At 43.1% G+C, this 23,006-nt stretch overlaps 1 protein-coding gene and 1 long non-coding RNA gene across 4 annotated transcripts in view; one reads left to right on the top strand and one right to left on the bottom strand.

The window, feature by feature from the left end:
- Positions 1-1,454: 1,454 nt before the first annotated feature.
- Positions 1,455-2,901, bottom strand: LOC122204495. Its single transcript, XR_006195692.1, has 3 exons — positions 2,690-2,901; positions 2,116-2,227; positions 1,455-1,647 (listed from the first exon to the last, which is right to left on the bottom strand). It is a non-coding gene; the product is annotated as an uncharacterized LOC122204495 (long non-coding RNA).
- A 41-nt stretch (positions 2,902-2,942) lies between these two features.
- Positions 2,943-23,006, top strand: part of TTLL11 (tubulin tyrosine ligase like 11) — a 237,215-nt gene continuing 217,151 nt past the window's right edge. For 2 of the 3 annotated variants that reach the window (XM_042912021.1, XM_042912020.1), the window contains exon 1: positions 2,943-3,473. In XM_042912021.1, the coding sequence (XP_042767955.1) occupies positions 3,042-3,473 (432 nt within the window). In that variant the 5' untranslated portion in view covers positions 2,943-3,041. The remainder of the gene's footprint in view (positions 3,474-23,006) is intronic. The other variant, XM_042912023.1, reaches the window with a different exon arrangement.

Genomic DNA, 23,006 nt, shown 5'->3' with positions numbered 1-23,006 from the left:
CTTGAAGACTCAAAGTTTATATTCCATCTCTTATAGGAAGTCTTATCTAGCCTCCTAATTCACAGTAACTTCTCCATTCCTTGAACTCCTAAACAATTTTTTCACTCCTTGCCTTATTTGGCACTCAATTGTATACTGCCTTGTGATTCTTCTTGTTTTTCTCTCCTGTATTGTTCTTTCATCTGAAGAGATCTGATTTAGATAGAGAAATCAGAGGTATCTCTGTAGATGTATCATTTACACTAAATCTTGAAGGAGAGATAGGCAGAGTTCTAGAGAGTGTTCTAGGCAGAAGGGAGGGCATGTCCAAAGTCCCTTAGGCAGAAGATCTTTGAGATTCAAAGCCAAATGCACATGAATATCTCTGCACGGAATGGCCTTTCCAGATTTGGCAAATGAAGTGGAAAACAACTATTAAATTATGCATTCCAGGGCGCCTGGGTGGCTCACTCAGCTAAGCATCTGACTCTTGATTTCGGCTCAGGTTATGATCTCATGGAGCCTGCCTGGGATTCTCTCTCCCTCTCTCTCTCTTCCACACCCCCCCCCCATCTCAAAAGTAAATAAAATAAAAAAATATTCATTCACACTACTTTCTGAGGACCTCTTTGTTCTAGCCCCTGCAAATGGCATACAGAGATGAATCAGACCAGACATGTTCCTTCCCAGACTAACGGAGGAGACTAAGATTTCTCTAAAGTGTGACAGACAGACCAGGGTAGAGGGTTATCATGTATGTCAGTAGAAGAGTGGAGAGAGTAACTATTTCTTGCTTGTGGGCACTGAAGAAAGCTTATCCAAGATGGAGACATCTGAGTGGGGTCTGATGAAGGGTGACCCATGAGGAGGCTGGTGCAATGGTCCAGGCTAAAGGCCTGAATTGGGACAATGACAATAAGGATAGATAAAAGAGGAAAGATGAGAGAGACATTTCAGTGTAAAACGTGTAAGACTTGGAGATGGAATGGTTTTAGGAGGCCGGGGAGAGGAATAAGTTAAGTCTCTCCAACTTTCATGCATGAATGACTGAATAAAGGCGGTACCCCTGGATGAGACCAGGGATGCCAGGAGGAGAGACAGGATTTGGTAGAGGGAGTAGGTTGGTGGAGAGAGATTGGGGAGTGGTGAGGCATTCTCCTTGGCACCACGGACAGCTCCAAGGATCTCCAGAAGACTTGACATAGACCAGATCAATGGTGCTTGCCCCTGGCTGCCTTAGAATCAGCAGAGGAGCTAACTTAACATACATACTCCCAGTCCCACCCAAATGTTCTGCATCAAAGTTTCTGGGGTTGGGGTTCAGGAGCCTGCATTCTAAATAAGCACCCCAGATAACTCAGGCACAAGCAGTCACATAACTACAACACTGAAATAAAGCTATGATGGCCTCCAGAGAAAGAGATGAGAGCGCCCTCTGCTGCTAAAATGACGTTTTGATCTCTTGAATTTATTGCTGGTGTATTTCAAGGCAGTTTATTTACGTGGGGAATCTCTGGGCCAAACCAACCAACCAACCAACCAACCAACCAACCAACCAACCAAGAGACTGGGCAGATGAATAAGGAAGAGCGGCCACCTGTGAGTAGTTATGATACGGTCTTTAGTCTGGGATTCTGGGATGCTGTTACACCTTCCCAACTGCATTCCCTAAAAAACAAAACAAACAAACAAAAAACAATAAATGTGACTCCCTAAGGTGAGAAGGGAGAATCCTCTCCTTGCATTGGCTTTAAAGATATGTTGCAACCCAAAAGAAATGAAAGCAGGGACTTGAAAAGGGATTTGTGCACCCGCGCTCATAGCAGCATTATTCTTAATAGCCGACAGGTGGAAGCAATCCAAATGTCCATTTACAGATGAATGGGTAAAGACAATGTGGAAGATACAGGCAGCAAAAACATTATTCCGTCCTAAAAAGAAAGGACATTCTGAGATATGCGACAACACGGGTGAACCCTGAAGGCATTACGCTGAGTGAAATAAGCAAGACACACAGGGACAAATATTGTATGATTCCACTCATACGTAATGAGGTCCCTAGAGCAGTCAGATCCATAGAGAAAAAAGCAGAATGCTGGTTGCCAGGAGCTGGGGGGAGGGAGAACGGGGAGTTACGGTTTAAATGAGTACAGAGTTTCAGTCTGAGATGAAAAAGTTCCAGCAATGGTTGTTGGTGATAGTTCTCACGCAACAATGTGAACGCACTCAATGCCATTGAACTGCACACCTAAAAAGGTGAAAACGGTAAATTTTATGTTACGTTTATTTTACCACAATAAAAAGAAAAGTGACATAATAAGAAAAGCAGTGTTATTGCCCTCCAGTTGACTGGGAATGAGTAGGACTTCTCCATCCCATAGGGCGCTCTCCGAGAACAGGGAAAGGTGTCTCCCTTCTCAGTCTGGGGCTCTCCCAGGGCCACCCAGGTGTTTCGTTAAGCGGACAGCTAATCCCCCAGGGCCTGGACTCGTCCCGTCCATCATCAGATAGAGATGATTCCCGATGGTGCAGTTCCCTCCAGCAGGTGAGGTTCTGCCTGCCCCTTCCGACTGGGAGTTATCCCAGCGACTGTGTACCGGGTCGGGGGAGGGGCAAGTGGGCCCTTAGTTTGAGATTCTCGTCTGTCTTCCGCAGCTCCCAGGCTCAGGAGTCCCACAAGTGCCCAACCCCTTAGCACACCCCTTCTCACCTTCTGCTTCTCCAAGTTGTGCTCCGTCGGAAAGCCAGCGCCCTCCCTCCGGCCGGGCTCCGGCGGCTTTCCGCCCTCTTCCAAGATGGCCGCCGCGGTTTCTGTGACAGGCCCGATCACGTGGGCGCCGCCGCCTATGAGGTCGCGGGAGCTCGAGCGGCGATTGTCCCTTCCCGGGCCCCGTCCCGAGGCGGCGACTGCCCTTGTCAACCCAAGCCTGAGCGATCATGGCAACGGGCTCGGGCGGGGAGCGCGTGGCAGCGGCGGCAGCGGCGGCAGTTTGGTCGCGGGCCGGGGCGGCGGAGCGGCGGCGGCGGCGGTGGCACTGGCGCTGGCACCGGCCCTGAGCGCCATGCAGCGGGGCAGCTCCGAGAGGGAGCTGGCGGCCCGGTGGGAGGCGGAGGCGGTGGCCGTGACCAAAGCGCTGGCGGCGGCGGAGCAGATCCGCGTGGACTCGGGCGCGGCCGGGGAGCCGGAACGCAAGACGCCAAAGGAGCAGCCCAAGGACCCGGCCCCGGCGCAGCCCCGCGCGGCCGAGGAGGGGGACGCCCGCGTCGTCCCGCGGCCGCTGCCCACGCTGCCCCTGGCCAAGCCGCAGGCGGCGCGGGCGCGGGGCCTCTGCCCGCACGGGAAGCCCCGGAGCAAGGGCCGGGGCGGCCGACGGAGCTCAGGCCGCGCGGCGGACGAGTACCACTCCCAGCGGCCCGTCACTGTGGACAGCTCCAAGGCCAGGACCTCCCTGGACGCCTTGAAGATCAGCATCCGCCAGCTCAAGTGGAAGGAGGTGAGGCCTGGCCCGGCCGCGTGGGCACGGCGGGAGGGTGGACATTTCGACCTCGGAGGACCCGGCGCGGCCCAGGCCAGGGCTGAGGGCTGAGCTCCTGCCGAGCGCCAGGCTCCAAGTGCTCATCCTTCAAAGCCTAGCCCCAAAGTCGCTTCCTCCAGAAGGCTTTCAGCCCGCTCCAGGTCAAGTTAGCCACAGCTTCTTCCCCTGGCTCCCCTACAGCTCTGGTTTCTACCTATCAGCACTCCCCTGCATTGTAGATCTTAGCCTGTTTGTGTGTCTGTCTCCTCCACCAGCTTTGAGTCCTCGGGGCCCGGGACTCTTTCTTTCACTTCTTCATTTAAGTTCTGTCTGCTCAGCACTTAACTGTATAGCGGTGAACAGTTTGTACTTTGGAGGCAGACAGACTTAGGTTCTCACCACACCCTGCCACTTAGCTGTGTGACTTTGAGCAAGTCGCTTCACCTCTTAAGCCTATTTCCTTCTCTGTAAAGCGAAGCTAATAAGTGTCTCATAGTTTTGTTAGTATTAGAAGACTCATTGCTTATTGTAGCATAGCATAAGTGTGCAATAAATGGTAACTAATCTTAGCATCGTCTCCTCTCTCTTCCTCCATCACTGTCACCATCACCACCATTATCATCAGTGCAGGAACCGTATTTTATATTCTAGGGCTTGGCATGTGGCTATAGCATGTGTCAATGAGCGGTGGCTGAAAAGGTGGATGAAGGAATGGGTTATTCCTCCCTGAGCCCATTTTAGACCTAGTGGGGGCTGGAATGAAGCACCAAAGACACCCAGGAGTGTCTGTCGCAGTTGGCTGAGTGGATAAAGCCATTTGACTTTATTTTCAGCTTCTAAGGCTTTTTAAACAGGGTTTCGGGAAAATTGGGATTGTGATTAGGGCAGTCAAGTCTAGAGACTTAGATCCAGATGGTCTGCTGGTGTAACAGGAATCTGCAGCAGGTGACGTGAAAGACTCAGGTGTTTAGCTCTGTGCTTTGGCTATGGCAGACATTCAGGAATGGTTTTATGAAGCTGGAACATATGGAGAGATGGCCGCAGAAAGGATTGATGAGGTCAGAGGGTTGATGTCCCAACAGGAAGGAGACGTGTGGTTTGGAGGGAAGACAAGAATCAGGCAGGGCAGACGTCCAGGTAGGGAGGGGTTAGCCATTGGGGAAGTCTGACTCCAGGTGTCAGGGTCCCCAGGCTTGGGGCTTGGGATTCAGAGGAGGACTTCCATGCCTAGGAAACCTGGAGGGAGGCTCCCAGCTCTGGACAGGGTCCCAGGTCTGGGCCAGAACAAGATAAAATCGGAGAACTTGTCAGTGCCATGGTCCTAATAAAGAGAGAATCCAGGGACTGAAACCAGGCCACAGAATCAGGCAAGGCTGAGAATCAGGCAAGGAGAGCTGTGCTCGGCTTAGCGCTGTGGGAGGGAGAGACATGAAGCTGGCTAGATCTTGTGAGATGGAACCAGATGGACTCAGAAACCAGCAGGCACGCATGCCAGGTTCAGGTACTCGGTCCACGGGTGTTTGCTGTGGGTGCTGACTCTGGAAATCAAAGATGCTTAAGATGTAACCCTTGCCCTCAAGGACCTTACAGTTCAGTAGGGAAAAAACACAAAGAAATCATTGCAGTGATTAGAAGGTCTTTGCTGCTGCTTCCTGAAATGCTCTTTTCCCAGGTATTTGCATGTCTTATTGTCACTTTCCATCTCGGAGCAAATGCTTCCTCCTCAGAGAAGCCTTCCCCCACGATCCGTCCCTCCACCAACCGTTGCTCTTCTTTCTTTTATCAAATAGCACAAAACTCTACCTGACACTCTGTTACCTATTCCCTCATTAGAGTGTAAGCCCCATGAGGGCAGGGGCTTTGTTTTATTTATTGCCATATCCTCAGGTGCTTGGCACACAGAAGGTGTTCAATAAATACTTGTTGAATGGATGGATACGCTGTGTGATGAGTGTCTCCCTGTCCCTATGTAAAGGTGTAAGTGCTGTGGGAGAAGAAGAGGGCCATCTCACGAAGGGCTTCCTGGAAGAGAGAGGTGTGAGCTGAGTTCTGAGTGCTGAAAGGGAGTAGGAGTTATTTAGGGCCATTGAGTTCGAATCTCTGGTAGAGGGCATAGTATGGGCACAGCAGAGGCACATTTGGGGCTTTGCATGTAGTTCAGTATGGCTGGAGGTGAGTGGGCGGCAGGATGGTGGTGAGTTGAGGCTGGAGAAAGGAGCGGGGGTCAGACCACAGGCCACGCTGTGGGATGTGGACTTGTTTTTTGGAAGGCTGCGTGAGCCACTACAAGATTTTAGGGTTCTTCCATTTATCGACTATGCTCATTTGACCAGTGAGTTAAACCCTTTAAGCCCCTTAGTTTGCCTGTCTTTCAATGGGGGTGGGTTGGGCTAGTTCAGTGGTTCCCAGGCTCTCTGGTGACATCATGTAATGTTAGTCTACGTGAGACCCTGGTGCTGGTAAACCCAGTGGAGTGGGCAGTTGCCAGGCATTACCTGTAACTCCCCCCACCGCCCCAGCCTCGCCTTCTTCCTCTCGCCCAGAAAGTATATTGGCATATAAGTGGAGGTACCCCTTCTGGTATATTTTAAAACAAACTCAGTCACAACAGGACTTTCCTATTAGATGTGTGATTATTAATGTCACTCTTCCCTATGAGTTTGTGAGGTGCTGAGGACAGGAGTGGTGTTTGACTTGTGGTACATCATAGGTATTCCATAAATATTTACCGGATGAATGAATGAAAGACTTGCCACAGAGCTCACATTTCGTCTTGACACTCTAGAATGTGGAGTTTGAAAAGTACTGGAGTAGGTAAACTTTAAGTCCCTCCCAGCCTTAATTATGATTTTAGTATTGTTAGTACCTACCATAAAGTTGACTGCATGAAAAGCAGTCACTAACAAAGCGTAGACAGACACAACCTCTCCAGGCCTCAGTTTCCCCATATGTTTCAGGAGTGATGTTGGACAAGATCATCTGTAATGCTCAGCATTGGTGTCTGAGGACCAGGGCTGGGACACAAGGCTTGGTGTCCTTTGTATTTCGTGCAGTGCTGTTGCTGCAGGATTTGAGAGTACCCGACTGGCTGGGGTGGACGGGGAGCCCAGGTAAGAAATGAGGTCATGAACACCAGCCAGGGTGAAAGCTCAGTGTTTCCTTTGAGAGTGCACAGTGAGGGGCGGCACCGGACAGTCCATTTAGCAGGGCAGCACTGAGCCAGCATGTGAATTCAACGTTTGCTTGGCTACAGGACACAGTCTCCCTTCCCCCTTCATTTTTTTTTTTTTTTTATCATACACACATTTAACAACCAGGATAGCGAACGTCAACAGCTATAATGAAGCCTTACATAACTCTTAACCCTGTGCCAAGCACTCTTCCAAGTGCTTTATGTGTCTACAGTGATTTGATTTTCCCAACAACCCAATTAAGTGCCTCATTGTCTCCATCTTACAGAAGAGGAAATTGAAGTATACAGAGGTTAACGTATCCAAGGTCATATGGCTAGTAAGTGGCATTTGCTAGTGGCTAGTAAGCTAGCATTTGAAACAGAGATTCCGTTTGAAACCAGCCTTCATTCTGGGCTCTTCTCACTGTTTCCTACTGGATCTCTATCTGCAGTCCCTGGGTTGGAGATACACATACGGATGTGAGTGGGATTCCCTCCTTGCCCTCCAGCAGCTTCTGGCTTGAGAGAAAGACATGCACACAATGGCGGGTCCAGTCTGGGAGTTGAATGGGTAACGGCCATTCCATACAGAATAGGCACAAGGCAGGGAGGATGGATCAGATTTTGTGTGCAGGGTGGGATTTTGTGTGCACGATGCTTAGGGAGCACGTGGGAAAAGTGGGAGAGATGAAGAAGCCAGATCATGGAGGACGTCGGAGGCCAGGCCAGGAAGCTTGAGCTCCTGCCTGAATGTGATCACAGAATCTTGCCATATATAAACTCAGCTCCTCTTGCCCACTCTCTCAGCCCCAGGTGAACCACGCCAACTCTCTGGTGATTCTGTTTTCAGTTGTATCTACTCTGGTCGGGTCTAATCCAACCATGTCCACAATGTTGAATTTGCCTCTCAAAGGAAAATTCACAAATGTTGGTCCTGTTAACTTATAGATAAGGCGAAAGTTTATCTTAGAATAGCAAAATCAGGTTTATGGAGTCGCTATTGAAGTTGCCCACATGAAAGAGAAGGATTTTTCCTGGCTCACAGTAGTGCTCAATAAATATTTATGGAATTGTATGGTCCTCTTTCAATTGTGTGAGGCTCTCTCCCCATCCTCTTGTGTATTCTTTTGTAGTTTTGACACCATCATTAAAGAAACCCTAGGGAAAAGACACCAAGGAGAATAGCTGCGCTCCCTGGAGCTGCAGGTTGTGTATACGTGCACAGTGGTGCCATGGACACCAGCTAGCTGACGTGCGCGAGGGCGCTCAGAGGTTTGATGGAAGGACCTTTGCTGATAACACCTTGCATAAGCCCCTGTCCCAAGATCTATTACAGTGTGAGTTCTTTGTTTCAGAGACTCCAAATCATGCGTTATTTTCTGAAATTTATCCAGCCTTTCTGCAGTATGTGTATACTTATTATGTTGTCCTGTTTATAAGGTATAATATCAATTACTGTTTATTAAATATCTGTTATATGCTAGGCATCATACTATGCGCTTTATGTTCATTAAAAATGAGACATTTACTATGGATTATTTTATTTAATCTTCACAGCAACCCTCCGAAGTAGATCCTATTATCATTCCCAAATTACAGATGAGGAAACTGAGGCTCGGGGAGAGTTTCATATAGGGCTAGCCCAAGGCCACACGGGTAACAAGTGGCAAAGCCATCCAGGGCCTGTGCTCATAGCCAGTGTACAATCCTATACTGTCTTCTTTGCTAATCGTTTGCTAAAATACACCCCACTAGTAATTATTCTATTATTGGTAGTCCCAGATACTGAGTGAAGAAATTGAGGCGGGCACAGTAAGTAAGAGGGAGAGCCAGAGTTCATATAGTAGTCTGTCTTGTTCCAAAGCACACTTGCCGATGTGTTTTATAATTCTCCACTTCTTAACGCTCCCATTTGTCTGACTCATAACTCTCAAATGACAGCGGAGTTGCTCAGAACCAGGAGAGTGCTATTGCAAATAGGACTTAAAATAAAACACACTGAAATATATCCTACCTGGCAGGGGGAACATTTGGTGCCTGTACCTTCCAAATCCTGTCTTGCTGCTGCCCACAGAGAAGAAGCTATTTGGGTGCCATTTGACTAGCTGAGTTGCTTTGCTCCTCTATGGATGTGATCCCGCTGTATGAATTGCTGTATCTCATTCCTTCTGGAAGGTGCAGTGTAAAATGAAAAATTATATAGTTTAATCTTACCTCCCTTTCCTGTTTCAATGATAGTCCTTGCAATTTATGTTCCATTTTTAAAAAACAGCATGGTATTTAAGAACGGTTTATATCCTTTTCCATCAAATGCTCTCCTTTCAACAGACATGTCATTATAATGCCTAGTCCACCAGAATTTTCCCTTCGCCAGTTGAACTTGTCCTTCCATAAAAATCACAATTCACTACCACTGTTGTTTGAACAACATGGTATATGTAATAGCTTCATGAAGCCACACTAACACCTTCAATAGTCCTTTAAAAGACAACAAATTCCAGGGGCTCACATTCAAGTTCTATAGCTAGTACAAATTAAAATTTAGGTTTTTGTGGTCAGTAATTGTCAGAACTGTTTCCCGGGTTATGTAAGCATACTCTCTATTGTAAATAGCCTCAGTTTTGGTAGCATTCTGGATTCTGGTTTTGAGCCAGCGGAAGTTGAATGCAAAAATCCAATAATTCTCTTTTTCTTTCAAATCTATGCTTTGACAAGGACATATTGTAATAGTAACTGCCTGCTCTTTAAGTGCCTTTTTCTCTAGAAGGGAAGTGTTGTGTCCTGGAGCTAGCTAGCATGGACCTTGGATTCAGACAGTTAAGTGAAAATCCTCGCTACTAATGACTTGTGTGACCAACCATGTACTAAATATAGAATCTGAGCCTCAATCTCTTGAACTGTCACGACGGGCAAGTGATACTTACCGTGCAGAATTTTTGTGACATTAAATAAGGGAATGTATGTAAATTGGCTTAACCCAATGTTTGACACACTTGTCAATATTGAGTAAATGTTATTTTATATTTTTCATCCTTTGAGCAATTGCAGATGTGGGTTATTTGATCTACTTAAAAAAATTTTTTTTAAATGTTTATTCATTTTTGAGAGATGGAGAGAGACAGAGTCTGAGTGGGGGAGGGGCAGAAAGAGAGGGGGACAAAGAATCTGAAGCAGGCTCCAGGCTCTGAGCTGTCAGCACAGAGCCTGATGCGGGGCTTGAACTCAGGGACAGCGAGATCATGACCTGAGCCGAAGTTGGATGCTTAACCAACTGAGCCACCCAGGTGCCCCTGATCTATTAAAAAAAAAAAGAAAAAAAAAACTATTACAGAATTTAATCTGCATATATAAGGTTACAGCTTAACCAGAACATATATGACCAGCTTATTTGAATCATGTTATAAATATTTTGAGACCTGCCCTGTGACAGACTATATTTGGGGTCTTGGGATACAGCAAATAGTGAAAACATACAAAGCTCTTGGGGGATAAGGGACAGTTACATTTTTTAATATATATATTTTGTTTTTTAACTTATTCATTTTGAGAGAGAGAGAGAGAGAGAGAGAGAGGAATCCCAAGCAGGCTCCATGTGGTCAGTGCAGAACCTGATCTTACAAACCATGAGATCATCACCTGAGCCGAATCAAGAGTTGGACACTTAACCGACTGAGCCACGCAGGTGCCCCAACAGTTACATTTTAAATGAACATCAAGGTGATGTAGTTTAGGTTTAAAATTTTTAAAATAACATGGACTTAAAGTTCTGTTAAAAAAATTTTTTTATGTTTATTCATTTCTGAAACAGAGAAAGACAGAGCACAAGCAGGGGTGGGGCGGAGAGAGAGGGGACACAGAATCCGAAGCAGGCTCCAGGCTCCGAGCTGTCAGCACAGAGCCCGACGCGGGGCTCAAACTCACGAACGGTGAGCCCATGACCTGAGCCGAAGCCGGACGCTCAACCGACTGAGCCACCCAGGTGCCCCTTAAAGTTCTGTTTAAATCAGTTATACTTTTAGGGTTTTGTGAATTTAATTGAAAAATTTAAAGCCTCCATTCTGAACCTGGCACCTACCTCATACTTTGGTGTATTAATTATTATACATCACCACAGGAAGCTTATTTTAGCTATTTGAGTTCACACGGAGAACTGAGATCGTGTATGTAAATATACCCATTAGCTGTGTGGAAGTGATGTGGATTTTCTGGGCTGATCTCTTTACCCTTTACTATCATTCCTATTCTTTACTGTCATTCCTATAGTCCTCCCCATGGACTCTGGAAAGACTATAGCCAGACAGGGGTTTGAACCTTGGCTCTGTGACCCTGGACAACTTGCTTTACCTCTCTGAGCCCAAGATTCCTCATCTCTAAGAATGAGCATAAAATACTTGGTAGGGTTGTTATGAGGATTAAATCAGAAAATCTTTAAAGTGCCAGTGTTTACACTAGGAATACTGTTTGCCTTTCTCTCCAATGAATTTCCATGATATCTTAATTACATTTTATAACAGAAACTTGGTGGTGTGAATAGGCAAATAACCTTGTTGTCCTTTAATTAGTTTTGAGCTCCTCCCTTCCTTGTGGCTGCTCCACTGCAGCCAAGTTATGTCCCTGAGATCCCTCTGCACAGATTCTTTTTTGGCTGGAGAGAACAATAACCATGTTTCTCTATTCCAGATGGGCTAACATCTCTCCTTTCACGTCACGTCAAGTCGTGCCTTGCTGTAACAGCTGCCTTGGCTGCCATTTGTGTGCATGTTTGTTTCCCTGGATGCGTTTGAACCATTATCTAGTAATTTTTATAAATGCCTTTGTAAGTCCTAGCAGGCAGTTCTGATGACCCTTTCTCTATCCCCATCTGCTTCTGTGTCATCATAAAACCTCATCCTTAATGGAGCTGGTAGAATAGGGCAGCATTTCTCCCGTGCCTGTCATCCCTATTCAGTAGAATGTTACTTTTCTGAGAAGTCCTTCTGTCGATCTGCCTAGAACTCTTATGAAGGACAGTTTTCCTGTTTCGTTCCTTATGCTCATAGGGAGGTTTTATTTCTCTTTGTGTGGAACTGTGGTTTATTGGAATCTGAAAAAGCAACAATGGTAAATGTTCTGGACATCTTAGATTATTTACAAATATATTTGCTCAATTTTCTAGAGCAATATGTACTTATAGAAATGTATACAGTTCCCAAGTGTATAAAATAAAACCTCCAACCCCCCACTCCGCACCCCATCCCCCTTCTAACTCTTTAAGAGGCAACGCCATGGTTATAGTTTGGTTTGCATCTTTCCAGATTTTTTTCTTATTCCCTCGTGTGTCAGGACAAGTAAATTGTACTGTAGTAACAAGCAACCACAAAATATCAGTGGCTTAATAACAACAAAAGTTCATTTCTTGCTCATACTCAGGGATCCACGTGGGTTGGGAGGGAGGGAGGGAGAGTTGGTGGGAAGGAAGGGACAGGGCTGTCATCATTTTGGTTATTCAGAGACCCATGCTTCTAGCTCAATACCTCCCTCATTGAGTCACTGAGGGGAAGGGAATGTGCAAATTGTACACTGCCTTTTAAGACTTCTACCCAGAAGTGACTGCACTTACATTTCATTCACAAAGCATTACATGGCATGGCTAACTTCACAGGGCTTGGGATGTGCGGTCCTACCATGAGGGTATGAAGAGGATAATCATATATATATATCACATATATATATAATCAAATTGCCACCAGCAGTGTTTGAGGGTATCCCTCTTCTCATCTCCTCTCCAATACTGCCTTCTATTTATCTTCTAAGTCTTTGCCGAATTGACAGGTAAAACATATGTTCTTTTGACTTACATTTCTATGCTTGTCAATGAGGCTGGACTTTTTGTATGTTTCCTAGTCATTTGTCCTACCTCGTCTGTGAAATGCCTAAATGTATTCTTAAGTGTTCATTTATCTTTGGGGTTGTTTATGTTTATATTTTGCTTATGTTTATGTTTTTCCTATTTGTTTATGAATATCATGGATCGTCACTTTTTGTCTCCTATGTGTTGTAAGCCTTTCCCCTGTTGATTATTTAAACATCTAATGGATAATCATTTGCCTTGCATAATCTACCTTATGATAATTAAAATGTTTCCTTCCTATTCACTAAAAACAGTCCTTAATTTATTATTGACTTGTTAGCTTATGAAGGCAAAACATAGACAACTTTATCTTCAGGTGCTATTAAACTTCTAGGGGCGCCTGGGTGGCTCAGTCAGTTAAGCGTCCCACTTTGGCGCAGGTCCTGGGCTCACGATTCGTGGGTTCAAGTCCTGCATTGGGCTCTGTCTCTCTCTGTCTCTTAAAAACAAATAAACGTTAAAAAAAAATAAAAAAAAGAAAACCTTCTAGTGAGTTAATAGGCTGTGTGGAGAACTTTAGGGTCTTACATTTCAATGGAGCTAGATGTTTTTTGTGGAACTTCTACATACATTTATCTAAGCTGACTTTTACTTTATGCAGTGAGTGTGGTAGGTAGACTTCATTGCTTCTGTTTGATAGATGGCAGTATTGTATGGCGTTAGATTTGGGTTTGAATCCCTACCACTTATTAGTTCTGACACATGGGGCATCAGACTTGTCTCTTAGGGTAGTTGTCTCATTTTAATAATGTGTGTTTAATGACATATATAACCTGCATGCTGGAGCCATCGCCCAGTGAGGATTGGTTGCGTGTCAGCTGTCTCACCCTTCAGAGGTGTTAAGTGACATTCAGCTTAGAACTAGACTCCAGGTCTCCTGGTTCTCAGGCTGGGTCTTGTTCCCATGGCCACATTGCCCATCTAAATAGAATATGGGGGCACCTGTGTGGCTCAGTCAGTTAAGCGTCTGACTTCAGCTCCAGTCATGATCTCATGGTTTGTGAGTTAGAGCCCCACATCAGGCTCTGTGCTGATGGCTCAGAGCCTGGAGCCTACTTCAGATTCTGTGTCTCTCTCTCTCTCTCTCTGGCCCCTCCCCGACTTGTGCGTGAGCTCTATCTCTCTCCCCAAAATAAGTAAATAAACATTTAAATAAAATCAATATATACAGTATGATTTCGTGGCCCCCTAGAAATAAAGAAGACCATTGGAAATTACTTAATTACTTCAGTCATACTGTACAGGACTGGGCTTTGAGCCTGACTGTTAGTTTTATTTAAAACGCAGTTTTAAAAACATTAAAATTTTGTGGCACAAAAACAGACACATAGACCAATGGAGTAGAATAGAAACCCCAGAACTAGACCCACAAACGTATGGCCAACTAATCTTTGACAAAGCAGGAAAGAACATCCAATGGAAAAAAGACAATCTCTTTAACAAATGGTGGTGGAGAACTGGACAGCAACATGCAGAAGATTGAAACTAGACCACTTTCTCACACCATTCACAAAAATAAACTCAAAATGGATAAAGGACCTGAATGTGAGACAGGAAACCATCAAAACCCTAGAGGAGAAAGCAGGAAAAGACCTCTCTGACCTCAGCCGTAGCAATTTCTTACTTGACACATCCCCAAAGGCAAGGGAATTAAAAGCAAAAATGAACTACTGGGACCTCATGAAGATAAAAAGCTTCTGCACAGCAAAGGAAACAACCAACAAAACTAAAAGGCAACCAACGGAATGGGAAAAGATATTTGCAAATGACGTATCGGACAAAGGGCTAGTATCCAAAATCTATAAAGAGCTCACCAAACTCCACACCCAAAAAACAAATAACCCAGTGAAGGAATGGGCAGAAAACATGAATAGACACTTCTCTAGTATTTCTTTTTTTTTTTTTTTTTTTAATTTTTTCAACGTTTTTTATTTATTTTTGGGACAGAGAGAGACAGAGCATGAACGGGGGAGGGGCAGAGAGAGAGGGAGACACAGAATCGGAAACAGGCTCCAGGCTCCGAGCCATCAGCCCAGAGCCTGACGCGGGGCTCGAACTCACGGACCGCGAGATCGTGACCTGGCTGAAGTCGGACGCTTAACCAACTGCGCCACCCAGGCGCCCCGACACTTCTCTAAAGAAGACATCCGGATGGCCAACAGGCACATGAAAAGATGCTCAACGTCATTCCTCATCAGGGAAATACAAATCAAAACCACACTCAGATATCACCTCACACCAGTCAGAGTGGCCAAAATGAACAAATCAGGAGACTATAGATGCTGGAGAGGATGTGGAGAAACGGGAACCCTCTTGCACTGTTGGTGGGAATGCAAATTGGTGCAGCCACTCTGGAAAACAGTGTGGAGGTTCCTCAAAAAATTAAAAATAGACCTACCCTATGACCCAGCAATAGCACTGCTAGGAATTTACCCAAGGGATACAGGAGTACTGATGCATAGGGGCACTTGTACCCCAATGTTTATAGCAGCACTCTCAACAATAGCCAAATTATGGAAAGAGCCTAAATGTCCATCAACTGATGAATGGATAAAGAAATTGTGGTTTATATACACAATGGAGTACTACATGGCAATGAGAAAGAATGAAATATGGCCCTTTGTAGCAACGTGGATGGAACTGGAGAGTGTGATGCTAAGTGAAATAAGCCATACAGAGAAAGACAGATACCATATGTTTTCAATCTTATGTGGATCCTGAGAAACTTAACAGAAACCCATGGGGGAGGGGAAGGAAAAAAAAAAAAAGAGGTTAGAGTGGGAGAGAGCCAAAGCATAAGAGACTCTTAAAAACTGAGAACAAACTGAGGGTTGATGGGGGGTGGGAGGGAGGGGAGGGTGGGTGATGGGTATTGAGGAGGGCACCTTTTGGGATGAGCACTGGGTGTTGTATGGAAACCAATTTGACAATAAACTTCATATATTGAAAAAAAAAACATTAAAATTTTGGAAAAAAATAGAAAAAGTTTATAATCAACCATGGAGTTGCAATGACTATTTTTGTTTTGAAGCATTTCATTCCAGCATCTCTTCAGCATAAATTTAGCTGATGTGGGGCGCCTGGGTGGCTCAGTCAGTTGAGCATCCAACTCTTGATTCCAGCTCACGTCATGATCCCAGGGTTGTGGGATCGAGCTCCTCATTGGGCTCTGTGCTGTGTGTGGAGTCTGCTTAAGATTCTCTCTGTCTCTCCCTCTGCCCCTCTCCCCTGCTTGCACTCTCGTTCTCTCTCTAAAAACAAACAAACAAACAAACCACACACACACGCAAAATACTTCAGCTCATAATGATTAATGTCAGTGTTTTACAAAGCTGATATAATTTTATTTTGTTAACATTAATGCCCATGTTATAATTTAGATGTTTTCCTGTGCTATACAAACTTTTCAGAAATGTCATCTTAATTGTCAAAAAAACAATCTCATTCAGGAAACCTATTTATTTATTTATCTATTTATTTATTTATTTATTTATTTATTTATTTATTTATTTTCATGTTATTCAATGTTTCGATTGATTCCTCTGTGAAAAAATTTCCTGGAGTTCTTTCCCTCCACATTTTATATTATTTTCTTAAAATAAACTTTGCAGAAATAAAACATTTGGGTTAAAGGGCATGTGTATTTTCAGGCTTCTGGAATGTATTGCTAAATTGCTTTCCAAGAATTGTAGCAGTTTTTTCGCAGCAGCATATAAGAGTTCTTACAAGTACTTACTTTTGAAGGATGTAATGACAAGTATTGGGGAAGAGAGTGAACCAGATGAATCTTTCCCCTGTCTTCACTACTTCTAGTTCTAGTTCAGTCCTAGTTGAAAGCAGGGCATTTTGATATGGCTATTTTTGTGTAGTCATTACATCTAAATTGAAACAGTCACATAAAAATAAAGCCACTCTAAAATTTTCTGTTTTTAAATATTTATTTATTTTTGGGAGAGCACAAGTTGGGGAGGGGCAGAGAGAGAAAGATAAAGGATCCCAAGCAGACTCTGCCCTGAGAGGCTGACAGCGGTGAGGCTGATGCGAGGCTCGAACTCATGAACTGTGAGATCATGACCTGAGCTGAAGTTGGACACTCAGCTGACTAAGCCATCCAGGTGCCTGCCACTTTTAAATTTTCAAATAACGTATTGAGTAGACATGCCTGACCTTCTGTCTACCCTTGACCATCTCCCCACGTCTAGCTCTTTACTCCATTCCTGGATCTTCTTCCCACGGGGTAAGGCTTAATTAAGCATTCCATGTAGAGTTGGGTAATGAAACTCCTGAAAACTCCAATAGGTTATTTCTTTATTTTTTAGGTTTTGTCAAAATATCTCTGGTATTAAAAAAGAAAGGACACATTAAGGGCTATATTAAAATGTCACATGCCGTCATTAGCCATTAGGGAAATGAAAATCAAAACCACGATGAAACCATTTTGGACCCACTAGGATGTCTAAAACAGCAAATCATAAGTGTTGGCGAAGATGTGGGGAAATTAGAGCCCTCGCTCTTGCTGGGAATGTAAAATGGTGCAGCCATTTGAAAACTGGTTTGGCAGGTCCTCAAAATGTTAAACATGGAATTACTACATCACAGCAGTTTACTCTTAGGTATATACCTGAGAAAAATGAACACATACGTTCACTAAATCACATGTATGCTAATGTTCATAGTAGTGTTATTCACAATAGGCAAGAAGTAGAAACAACCAAATGTCCATTAGCTGATGGATAAACAAAATGTGGTATAGCCATACGGTGGAATATTATTCGGCCATAAAAAGAAATGTACTGATTTTATGCTACAACACGGATGAGTCTTGAAAACATCTTATATGAAGGAAGCCAGTCCCAGAGACCATACATTATGTGATTCCGTTTATATGAAATGTTCAGTATAGAGAAATCTACATGGAGAAAGTAGGTTGGTAGTTGCCTGGGGACTGGGGAGCCTTTTGGTGGGAAGTTGGGAGTGACTGCTAGTACAGGATTTCTCTTTGGGGTGATGAAAATGTCTTAATATCAGTTGTGGTGATAGTCACGCAACTCCATGACTATACTAAAAGCTGTTGAATTGTACACTTTAAATGGGTGAATTGTATAATATGTGAATTATATTTCAATAAAGATGTTAAAAAAATGCCATATGCTTATCCAGTTCTCATCATTGAACAGTACTTGCCTCCCAGGTAGTAATTATAAATATGTTTCAGGACCTCAAATCAGCCCAGTGCCCCCTGTTGCTCACCCTGCGTTGTAATGTTGCCTGTTACTGGACACCTGTGTGAAATGGACTCTTTGTCCTGGTGGCATAGAGTAATGGCAGCTGTAACGCCATTCCAAACTTTCACTGTAAGGATGAGTTTTGGCTTTTTGTGGGGTAAATTTGAATATTTGCCTCAGGAATGAAGTTCGGTCTCCTTATAAAGGCTCCCTGTGAAGACTTCCATGACTTGAGATGCAGTGTATCCTGGACTTTGGAACCACACAGATATGGGTTTGAAATAACTCACTATGTGACAGTGGGAAAATTTGCCCTGAACCTCAGTTTCTTTATTTATAGATGGGCACAATACATTCATACCCCATGGAGTTTTTGTTGCCAACATAAAAAGATACAATCATGTATTTAGCCTATGATCCTGGGTATATTGTAAAGACTCAGTTGAATATTTTTTGTTAATATCTGGGCCCCGAGCTTCTCTAGGCTTACTTCACATATTCCGTGCCCTGAACTTAATCCACTACTGATGCTGCACTGCACGTGGTTCTCTTGAGCCTTCATGCTGTGCCATTCCTATGTCACCTTTGTTCATGTTTTCCCTCTTCCTTAGAATATTCCCTTCCTTTCTTCCTTTCTTATGTACCCTTCAAGGATCAGCTGATGACTCTTCTTTTCCATAAGTCTTCCCTGACCCCCCAATTCCCACACACCCCAGTCTAGGCTAAGTAGCCTTTCTTAGTCACTTGTATTTTATACAGATCTCAATTTGATTAGTTTTTCCAAAGAAGCAACGTTTGGTTTATTGATCATCTCCATTGTATCTTTGTTTTCTATTTCGTGGCCTTCTGTTCTCTATGATTCCTTTTCCTATACTTTTTGAGGCTTATGTTCTATTTCTGACATTAAGTTGGATGCCTATCCTATCATCTTTTCTAATAAAACATTCAAGAGTACAGAGTTGGGGTACCTGGCTGGCTTAGTCAGTAGAGCATGTGACTCTTGATCTCTGGGTTGTGAGTTTGAGCCCCACATTGGGTATAGAGTTTACAAAAAAAACAAAAAAGGCTACAAACTTGCTCCTCATTATTGCTTTAGCTGCACCCACAGCTTTGCTATGTAGCATTTTAGAAATCACCTTTTAGTTCTGTGTATTTTATATTTTCATGAAGATTTTTTCTTTGGCCCATGAGTTATTTAGCTTTGTGGTTTTTAAAAAATTTCTAAACATATGAGATTATTTCTGCTTATCTTATTATTATTAACTTCTATCTTAATAGTGTTGTGGTTAAAGGACATTTTTTCTTTCCTCCCTTCTTCTTGCTCGAGAAAAATGAACACATACATTCACTAAAACACATGTATGCTAATGTTCATAGTAGTGTTACTCACAATAGGCAAGAAGTAGAAACAACCAAATGTCCATTAGCTGATGGATAAACAAAATGTGGTATAGCCATACAGTGGAATATTGTTCAGCCATAAAAAGAAATGTACTGATTTCATGCTACAACATGGATGAGTCTTGAAAACATCTTATATGAAGGAAGCCAGTCTCAGAGACCACACATTATGTGATTGTCTCCTTACTTTTTTCTGTTTTTCACTTTTTTTGTTTTATAGCCTATTATATGGTCATGTTCTATTTGCTTTTGAAAATAATGTGGGAGCACCTTGGTGGCTCAGTTGGTTAAGCATCCAACTCTTGATCTCACTCAGGTCTTGATTTCAGAGTCAAGTGTTCAAGCCCCACCTTGGGCCCAATGCTGGGCATGGAGCCTACTTAAAAAAAAGCATATTCTCTAGTTATTGAATGCAACATTTTACGTATACATATTAGATTAGCTTGTGAATTGCATTATACAAATTTTATAGCCTTAATATTTTTGTCTGACCATTTATTACTTGAAGAGTTATGTTAATGTTTCCCTCTATGATTATGGATTTCATATATTTTTAAATTGATTTTTCCTTTCTCATTTCTCCCTGTACTAGTCTGGAAGTTATACATCCTATTTTTATTCTTCTAGTAGTTACTCTCAAAAAGTTAATATGTATATAATAGCACAAAGTTTAATGTTAGTATCTTTATTTTCCTCTTAACAACACAAGGATCTTAGGATATTTCATATTTCCTCTTAACAACACAAGGATCTTAGGATACCTCCTGACTTCTATGCTTTTGTTGCCCAATATTTTAGTTCTCTCTTGCTTTATCCTTTTTTTGAACTTTACAAATTAGACATTATTATTATTATTATCATTATTATTTTACAAAGCCTTGGTGTCTTTTAGATTTGCCCACATGTTTACCTTTTGCTTTGTTTCTTATTCCATTTTACAACTCAGACCTTCCTTCTGGGATCATTTTCTTTCTCCTGGAAGTAATGTTTTAGCTGTTCTTTTAGTGAGGGGCTATTTGTAATAGGTTTTATCAGTTTTGTTTTTTTTTTTTTTTGAGAGAGAGAGAGAGAAAGAGAGAGCGAGAGCGAACGTGTGAGCAAGCCCCTCTCTGTAGGGGCACAGAGAGGGAGAGAGAGAATTCCAAGCAGCCTTCATGCCTAGCACAGAGCCTGACATGGCCAAACTCATGAACCGTGAGGTCATGACCAGAGCTAAAATCAAAAGTTGGACGCTTAACCAACTGAGCCACCCATGTGCCCTCTATCAGTTTTTATTTGTCCAAAGTTACCTTTTTTTGGCCTTCATTCTTGAAGATAGTGTCGCTGCACATATGGTGCTGAGTTGATAGTTATATGATCTCAGCACTTTGAGGAAATGCCTCTTTTTACTCACTTCTATTTTTGCTATTGAGAGGTCAGTTCCCAGTCGATGTTTTTCTTTTGTTGGTAAAGTGTCTTTTTCCTTCTGGCTGCTTTTGAAATCGTCTCTTTGTCTTAGATATCTTCTGTGTCATTATGACTTTCTGGGTGAGGATTTCTTTTTCTGCTTGAGATTTGTTGGGACTCTTGTCTCTGAGGTTTGCTATCTTTTATTAATTCCGGAAAATTCTCATCTGTTTTCTCTTTCAATATTGTCTCTCACCCATTGTTTTACTTCTCTCTTCCCGGGATTGTGATTCAGATGTTTCTAGACTTTTTTTTTTTTTTTTTTTTGAGAGAGCTAGAGCCTGAGCAGGGGAAGGGGAGAGAGTGAGGGAGACAGAGATTCCCAAGCAGGCTGTGCACTGTCAGTACAGAGCCCAACGTGGGGCTCAAACCCATGAGCCATGAGATCATGACCTGAGCCAAAAGTCAAGAGTTGGATGCTTAACTGACTGAGCCACTCAGGTGCCTCTAGACCTTTCTTTAATAGTGAGCTCATGTTCCTTGGAACTTTAATCTCTGATAATTCTCTGAGACCTGAGTTGAAAGTGAGGATTTTCTTCTTGTGCCAGTGGCTCAGAGGGCTCTACCAAGCTAGAACACTGAAAACCAAACTTTTGGTCTTAGGCTTTGAAGGTTATAGGCATAGTATGAATTCTGACTCCAGACTTGCATGTGTTATGGTAGGCATTCCAGGGGGAGGCTCTTTCCCTTCTCTGAGCCAACACCAAGAAAAGGCAGGTTTTCTCCTGGTTCACCCACTGAGGATGTGGCCTCACAGAGGGCCTGGCTTGATTATAGGAGCTTCTAATCTGATGCTTGTCTTGCCAGTAGGCAGTCAGGGGCCAGACCAAGATGATAAACTTGCCTTTATCACTCTGGAGAATGGGTCAGGACTCCAGAATGGAGGCAAGTTAGGACACTGCCATATACCTCTGGAGAGACAGTGCTACCTGGGACAGGATGGGACTGAGTGGCCAAGGTTGTTAATTGAAATGGTCTGTCTCTTCCCCTAGACTGGAGGATATCCAGTACCAGGGAGCTTGTCTTATTGCTTGTTTTGTTCTTCAGTGCCTGGCACAAGAGGAGGCATTCAGCAAATGCTAATTGAATTGAACTGTATAATCAGTAATGGTTCTAGTGCTGTGTTTTTGGACTACCTTCAAAGTTACTATTTTCTTTAAAGGGAAATGACATAAAGGGATTCCAGGCAGTGAACTCATCCTGTCTCTGGCATTGCAAAGCTCAAACCAGAAATAGAGAACCAGCTGTTTGTAAGCCCCTGCAAGCCTTTGGTTTTGGCTGGGTTTACTTTCCATGATAACATAGCTTTCTTTAGCCTATGCACTTGTTCCTTTCTTAAGGAGTCTCGGGCTCTGTTTGAAACTACTTACACAAAGCCTTACCGTCTTACTGGATTTATGACATTTTCTCAGTAATTACTAAACTTTATGACTTTCTAGGCAGGTTGCAAAGATGTTCCTTTAATGGTATGTGATAGCTGTGAAAACTTCTGTCTGTCTCTTAAGACTTCCCAGAAAAAGTACCCTGTGTCTAGGGAACAAAGGGAGAGGGAGGATGGTCCCTGCTGGGTCACAGTTTAACAAGCTTTAGCTGGTCACTAAGGAGGGTTGTTCAAGAGTTTATACAATACTATCCCATTAGAATGTGCAGAAGTATTTCTAGCAAGTACAGTGAAATAAAGCATACATATATAATTTTAAATCCTGAGGCCTTGAAGTTCTCCATTATTCATTCAACAAATATATGTTGAATGTCTACTGTGCCTCAAGCTCTGTTTAAGGCATTGGCAATAAAGACTCAGTCAGACCCATTCCTGCCCTTGAACCAGGACTACTACTGGTCCATACATCCTTTTGTGTGAATTAGAACAAGATGCCCGCTCCTCAAAGAAAAAAATATTAAATTAGCCAATGTATTATTTACATCTCAATGATGAATTTGTTACAGCAAATGGATTATTAATGATAAATGAATATTATTAAGTAATATTTATACAGCATTATAATGAAATACTTGTTGATTTAACCTTGAAATTCAGAAATATTTTGACACAGTAAACAAACATTTGCTAATTGAACTGCAATATGATTTAACCAGTGCATTAATCCCAAAGACGAGTTTTTTCCAAAAAAAATGAAAAGTACTCACCAAGTATACATCAGACATATTAACAGATCTGATTTAGAAACATGGTCTAATAGATATTATTCGATCAACAGTCTTTCAATAATCCAATTTGTCAAAGGGGAACAATACATATTTTCTTGTTAAAACAAGACACTTAAGTACCATATGCCAGAGAATTCTTTCATAAATATAAAATTGCCCAAATAGAATCATATGATGTTTGTTTACTGAACCAGAAACTTTTTAAAAAA

The sequence above is a fragment of the Panthera leo genome, chromosome D4 (genome assembly GCF_018350215.1).
Source record: "Panthera leo isolate Ple1 chromosome D4, P.leo_Ple1_pat1.1, whole genome shotgun sequence".
Taxonomy (NCBI): Eukaryota; Metazoa; Chordata; class Mammalia; order Carnivora; family Felidae; genus Panthera; species Panthera leo.
This window is presented reverse-complemented; position numbering and strand designations above follow the sequence as displayed.